Source organism: Echinops telfairi, unplaced genomic scaffold (assembly GCF_000313985.2).
Source record: "Echinops telfairi isolate 266 unplaced genomic scaffold, ASM31398v2 ScPeMD7_443;HRSCAF=831, whole genome shotgun sequence".
NCBI classification, from domain to species: domain Eukaryota; kingdom Metazoa; phylum Chordata; class Mammalia; order Afrosoricida; family Tenrecidae; genus Echinops; species Echinops telfairi.
The window spans coordinates 77801073-77808406 of NW_022104341.1; the positions used below are offsets into that span (position 1 = coordinate 77801073).

Here is a 7334-nt window from a genome sequence, read left to right on the forward strand (position 1 = left end):
TGGGGTGGGGGTGGGGTGGGGAGGGTGCAGCTGTCAGCTTCTACCTTTCTGCCTTTTGTCTTAGCTTTTCAAAACAGAGACGATGAATGATTTATTGGAGCAAAATGATTTCTCAATGTGAATAGGGACATGCTTTGCAAACAATTTTTTTAGAAACCCACTAAAATCCATTTCTCATTCCTTAGCCTACTGCGATAGAGAAGGTAGAGCACGTTTTGACAATAGCCTCATCCTCTGAACAGAATGTTCACCTTACATAAGGAAGGAGTGCGTTTGCTGCTCTCCTTCAAAGGGTGCGTGTCCCCTTTCAACTTTGGCCTCTTCAGAAAACTTTGAAAAAGATATTTATGAAGTGTGGGCTGACACACACAGTTGGCCGATGTTATACAGTCCATAACCTCTAGGCTACCCAGTCTGCATAGTATATGTTTTGTTCAGGGATGGGTTTTTTAATTGGATTATGTGTGGAGTTTAGGCTTTATCCCTATCCAAAAGACTCCAACTTCTTTCTATGTATTTAATTCATATTTTAATTAGTTTGTCCCCCCAAATATATAGAGGCACTGAATTTTGCCAAAGTTATAAGTCAACCTAAGCTCTGCTCCTCGTCTGGAAGTGACCGTGAGATAGGCTCAGGCTGAGCAGAAACATCGGCCGAAAAATAGTCTACACTTCTGGGCTTCAAGGCCTAAGGATAAATGGGTCTGTGAAACATTATTAGAAAAGAAAATAAACTTCAATTCTAAAAAGAGATTAAAACTCTTTTCTCCAAATTAGTAATTCATGAACATATACACATGCACACACACACACACACACATATATACACTTTAATAATGGCAGCTACACCATAAAATGTGTTGGGTATGCTGCATGACTTATCAGACCTTCATAAAACAAATTCATCTGTGAATTCATCTCTGAAAAACACATGAAACAGACAGGCAGAAATGTTAAAATACAATCTCTGAAGACAGTACTAAAGTAAGTAAACTTAAAAAAAATTATTTTAAACAAATGTACAGTTAGTTTTAAGAGTCCCAGTAGTTCTACAGTTCTGTGGTGCTGGGTACTAAGGATGAATTCACAGGTTAGCGTTGTAAACGGCTCAACATACGGACACAAGGCAAGTTCCTGTGCCCCACATCAACAACAGCAACTCAGAGTGCAATCCCATCCACATCACAATAGTGTGCAAAGGAATGTTTAACACACTGATGACAAACCCAAGTGACAACAGTTGACTCAGGGCAAAGGTTTACTTTGTAATTCTCTGGTGGTTGAGAAAAATGAAAGATGGAATTTTAAGAAATGTTTTTCTGCCTCCCACTCTCACCTGAACACACTTAGTGAGCCATGTATTAACCGTAGGCATATCAAAAGATATTCTGGCCACTTTCCCAAAATAGTCAATACTTTTTGTTTTTGTTCTTAAAAACAAATATTTAGTTATTTTTGTTATTTATTTATTGACCAGGCTTAAAACAAAATCCATGCAGTTTGTATATTGATCACTTCTCCAAAAATCTCCCCTCTGAAGTCTTTCCATGGAACACACACACACACACACACACACACACACGAATGTCCTCATAGGCCTTTTCTCTAAAGACAAAGGCAGAATCCTATTGTTGGGGAAAGTCAATCTTATTATCACATTTCCAATAGTAGCATTCATCTCTTAGAGCGAGGGGCTGACCACTACATCAGTGGGCTGACATTGGGAAAGCAACAGATTCTCAATATATTATCTCAAGAACCAGGCAGGCGCGTCTCCCAGTCATGCATGATTTTCCCCCTGCCACAACCCTCTGCCACCACAGAGAAACTTGTTTCGCTCAAGCAGCTAAGGGAACCTGAAAATGAGATCCCAGCGCTACGGGGCTGCCAGTGCCGCTGCAGCCCTCTTACCATCAATGAGCAGTTTCTGGACTCATTAATAACAATTTCCCTTAAAAGAAGTAATCTCATATCAGTCAGCCCCTTGCCACCACGCACACATCCCAAAGGTTGCAGATATCTCAGCATCCGTCGCCGGCAGCCAGCTTTCCATACAGAGTCCAGATGGACTGTACCAGAAGCCAATTCAGCGTTAATAACTACCCACTCCGCGCAGTGGAGAAGCCTTACGTGGCACAATGGGCTAGGAAACAGCAGCCGGCTGACACTGCAAACAGAAGACAACCAAATTCTCCAAAAGCACCGAAAGAACAGAAATGGAAGCGTGAACAGCATTTCTCTGACTTCCATGAGGAGAAGGGAAAAAAAGAAGAAAGGAAAAAAAAAGAGGAATCCTTCGTAAACATTGGAAAATAAATAAGTAAAATGAAGAGAGGAGGGGGAGAGGGGTGGGGGGTGGGGGAAACAGATGCTGCCCAGAAAAAAGTGACAAAATATTACCTCATTATTTAACAAAGCAGCATTAAGCGTCCTGCTGATTTCAAACATCTTGCCACAGATTTTGTTTTACGAGAAACAGAAAGAATCCTTTGCAAAGCACTCCGTATGCAAAGGGTTCTTCAATTTTCTTGCGTGCCACGGAGCAGTCAATATATAATTTCCCTGGAGTTGGCACATTAAAACCTCGAGCCAGTGAGCTGAATTTCCCCTTATCTCTCACACAGTGGGCTCCTGTCATTTGTACTGCTCTCTTTGCAAAGGAGCCTGCCCCAAACATGGCTGGTGCTTAAACTACTCTTTAAAGTAACAGTTCACTGTATAACCACCAGGTGGGTAGAGTGCACAGATTCAAATGAACCATCTTAAAAGATGGTCGTGTGTGTGTGTGTGTGTGTGTGTGTGTGTGTGTGTGTGTGTGTTTTCTCCCTTGAATTGCTTCTGGGTGTAGTATGTGAGATGAGAAATCCGGCACCCTAACAGACAAGATTGTCTCTCACTGTCTTGTCAAAATAAATAAATAAAATTCATTCTCCTATCTTGGAGTGAAGAAACAAAACAAAACAAAACAAAACACCACCACCCATCCTAATAAGAACTGTGACGAACGAAGCACACCATGCTTTGTTTCATTCAGCACAGGATGCGCAGGAAAACCCAATCAGCACAGTGCAAGGGGGAAAACCGAGAACCCTCAGAAACGCCTTCCTTGAACCCAAGGAGCAAAATCATCACACACACGTGATGGAGACCAGTGGAAGCATGCACATACGGATGGAACACATGCAAGATGAGGCAGGAGTGTAAGGGTGCAACTTTTTTTATTCTGAGCAAAACACGAGGTGAATTTGATAGGTCTTTCATGGGGAGAAAATAAACACAAGCTAAAAGTACAGACAATGGCGGTGGGGTGCGGTGCGGTGGGGTGGGGGGGCAGCAACAATCCCATAAGACAAAATCATGAACATCGTTTAGAACACAGTTACACGAATAGTTAGAACAACTACACGAACAAACCATCGCACAGCTCTACTCGATGCTGTTCTCTCCTCCTACATTTTCCCTGACGCAGAACATTTCTGTCATACAGTATTTTAGATATAGAGCTAACTTGGAGTCTCCTTTGTACCACTCTATTCCAGTTAATCTGCTCTTCTGCCAGCAATCAACAGAAGGCCCCAAGTTGAAAACGGCTGGGGGTGAGAGGGTGTATGTTAAAAGGATATAGAGCCACCTAATCAAAAAGAAAATTCTATCCCCTATAATACGCTGTAGGGCTGATTTTAAGGAGAGTCTTATCACTTACAAAGCATGTATAGCCCGCTCTACACTCCCATGTGTCTAACACAGAAACCGTCACACAGATACCTTGAGTTTTGCTTCCTTAGCTGGACAAAATTAAAGCCCCGGCACTTCCACATCCTCTTGCAACACTGAGGTTGGCGACATGAGTCTTTGCCGAGCCCATCCAGGCACCAGTCAGCGACAGGCAGCAGTGACCGTCTTCTCCATCTTTTAAGTCAAGGCCGCATCACTTAAGGCCACTTAACCTCTTCGCATATATTAAGTTTCAAGTGACAGTTTCTAACTGGGGAGTGAGGAGGAGGAGCTGCTCTCATCAAATTCTGGTTGTATGAAATAAGCTAATTTGTACACTCACCATATGTCTTAAACACTAATTAAAAATGTCACTTTCTTCAAACATTAAAATGTAATCAGGCTAGTAAATAAAATATTCTTGCGTTTTTCTTGCACTGGTGATAATTTAAAGAGTGTTTATCTCAAAGTAACCCTTCTATTTTGATTACCGAGGAAGATTGTTGCTTTGAGAGGGGGAAATAAAAAGATATTTGGGGCTAAGGGGGAGTGAAAAAAGGAAACTACTGCACGTAGCTGCACAAAGGAAAATAAGACGAAGTGCGCTTTTAAGGACCCATAGTCTTATTACCCTAAGGCAAACCCAGCCAATCAATACCACCCATTGACAGTCTACCATCTGCCATGCGACCCAGCGATGTGGCTAAACAGACCTGTTCCATGAGACTATAGCCGGCTCATTTTCAGCCGATTAGGGCAGGTGCAGAGCATTCACGTGCAACAGCACAAAACTCCAAGTCAGCCCGAGCCTCTCTCTCCACACCAGTTTCTCCAAGCCCAGCTGCAGACAGACCTTTCTCTTGTTCCGGATGTCTGGATTACCTCTTCTTGCCCCTCCATTGAGTTAGCAGAATGGGTGGAAAGGTAGAGGGAGGACACACACACACATGCACACACGCGGGGGCAGGCATAGATAATTGCTGGCCCTTCTTCACTGTCATGCAGAAATCGTAAATTCCATGTGCTCTGCCCTAATATGATAATGGAACACCATTTAAATAGCATCATCAGTGACTATGACCTGACATTTTCTTCTGGTTCAATTTCTTTGTATCCGTTTGCTCGTCCTTTGAAAAATTAACCTAAACAGCTGGCATTTCTTCATTTTTAGGGAAAATATCATCAGCCCACCCAGACAATGGTATTCTATATTTAAAGGTGTTTGATGAAATTCAAAGCCTGGTTTTCATTTGTTCAACTGCTGGATTGGTGTCTGTCTACTTTTAAAAGGGAATAGTAAAGCAAACTTTAGAGGGAAACCCAAACATCTCCCAGGTGCAGGAGAGATACATCAGACAGGCACGAATGTGTCTAGCAGAAAGATCAGGAATTCACTGTTGATGCTGTCTTTGAGGAACATGAGCGGACAGTGTGACGCCCCTCTCCTTCCTAAGCAGTTTCATGTAACCTGGATTGAGGGCAAGGGCTAGAAGAGCGCTGTTCCAGAGGGAGAAATGTGATAAAGAGATGTCTAGTCCAGTGAAATCAATGGGCTCACCTGTGCAGGTAAACTGACCTAAGGCAGGTTTACACAGTCTTCCCATTTCCTGTCCATACTCCTAAGCCTCATGCTGAAAAAGCAGCTGAAAGCAGGTTTCCTTCCATAACCAAAATATGTTCTCTCTCTTTTTGCCCCTGCGCCCAACCCTTGCTCCACCCCCCACTGACCCCCATGTATCTTTGTTCGTGTTCTTAAAGTATGAAGGTTTATTTCTGGGAAAGAAAATGAAAAGAACTAGGAAAATTGTCTTCAGTTTTATGTAATTCTAAAACCTGGAGAGTGTATGTCTATCTGAGCAATCTAATTTACACAGAGTCACTCCTGGAGTTTTCACTGAAATATTCTTGCTCATAGACCAAGGAAACTCAACAGGGTCAACGTGCAAACACACAGGGATTTCTGATGATCCCTGCATTAAGGGATTTGGAGCTTTTTTATTTCAGTTCAGATGAACTTTACTTAAAAAAAAAAAAGAAAGGAAAAAAAAATCTCAAATAAATATAGATGTCCACACATCTAAGGCCATTGATCAAATGTAGTATGAGGCAGCTAGCTATTCATACCATTAAAATATACACTATACAGCTTATTTAATAAAATAATTTAGAAAAGAATAAATATGCAAATTTAAAAACTTCTGGACTCATTATTATTTTGGTAACTACCCATAAAAACATAGATGTATTTTAGCAGGCACAGGAGGTATATATATATATATATATATACATATATATGGAAGAAGATGAAGGACAAGGAGGAGTAAAGAGAAAAGGAGAAGGAAAAGGAAAGAAATAATAAGATTTAAAGTGTGAAAATAAAACTACCTTTACTGTATACAAGACACTGCATTGGGCACTTGACCAACACAATCTCACTCACCACTGCAATAGAGACAATGGTTATAACTGTGCATCCTTTTAAGAAGGCATTTTCCTCATCTACCACGAAAGCCTTCCTTCTACCTCTTTCTGAAGAGAATATGCTTAGAGAATATTTGTTGAAGTAGTGAGAAAGAGGTATAGACTAACTAATAAAGGAGAACAAAAGTGAAAAATAATTACAATTTTGCCTCAACTAAAATTAACGGAGATATTTCTTTATGGTATGCTTTTTAGCTAGGCATGGCCTGGAGATGTATCTCATTTGATCTATCAGTATGAACAGGCTGGGTAGTCGGAGTACAGGGCAGCACAGAGAATTAAATCAGGAAAGCAAAAACTCTTAGAAGGCAAGGTAAGTACCCGATTTATTGTTATGTGCCCCCGCCCCACCGCTCCACCTCCAACTCCTCGTCTAGATTTGGCAAAATGCCTTACATAGAGTAGTTACTCAGTAAACGGTAGTTAAAAACACTCAGCCCCTATAACACAGAATCTGGCTCCAGCCAGTGGCCAGTGCACAGGGAAATGGATGACTGATTTAACTCCTCAGCACCTCAAATACTGCCCCATAGATCATTTTATGGTATTCAGCCAAGGGCCACTGAACATTCTTCGAGTGAAAAATGATGGGAGGAGGGGCCTCAAAAAGTTTGTGGGAAAAAAAAAATCCATGATTTAAAATTCCATTTTTTTGCCATCCTTATACATTTATTATTATTGTTATTCATTTTATTGGGGGCCTCTTACAAATCTTATAACAATCTGTCATTCAATTGTATTAAGCACACTTGTAAATATGTTGCCATCAACATTTCCCAAACAGTTTCTTTCTACTTGAGCCCTTGGTATCAACTTCTCTTTTTTCCTCTCCCTCCCCCACCCTCCCACTCTCCTACCCTCGTGAATCTTCGATCAATTATATATTATTGTTGTTATTTCGTGTCTTTTTTTGTGGTTATAAATTTTTTTAAAATTGGGGGCTCATACAACTCATCACAATCCATACATACATCAATTGTATAAAGCACATTTGTACATTTGTTACCCTCATTATTCTTTTTTAAAAATTATTTTATTGAGGGCTCGTACATTTCTTATCACAATCCATACATATATCGAGTCAAACACCTATGTACACCTGTTACCTTCATCAGTCTCAAAACATTTGCCCTCTACTT

General features: G+C 40.9%; 1 protein-coding gene across 2 annotated transcripts in view; it reads right to left on the reverse strand.

Moving 5' to 3' along the window:
• The window catches only part of ELAVL4 (ELAV like RNA binding protein 4), a 109084-nt gene extending 106536 nt beyond the window's left edge, over nt 1-2548 (reverse strand). For both annotated transcript variants that reach the window (XM_045292150.1, XM_045292149.1), the window contains exon 1: nt 2401-2548. In XM_045292150.1, the coding sequence (XP_045148085.1) occupies nt 2401-2448 (48 nt within the window). In that variant the 5' untranslated portion in view covers nt 2449-2548. The remainder of the gene's footprint in view (nt 1-2400) is intronic.
• Nucleotides 2549-7334: the final 4786 nt, after the last annotated feature.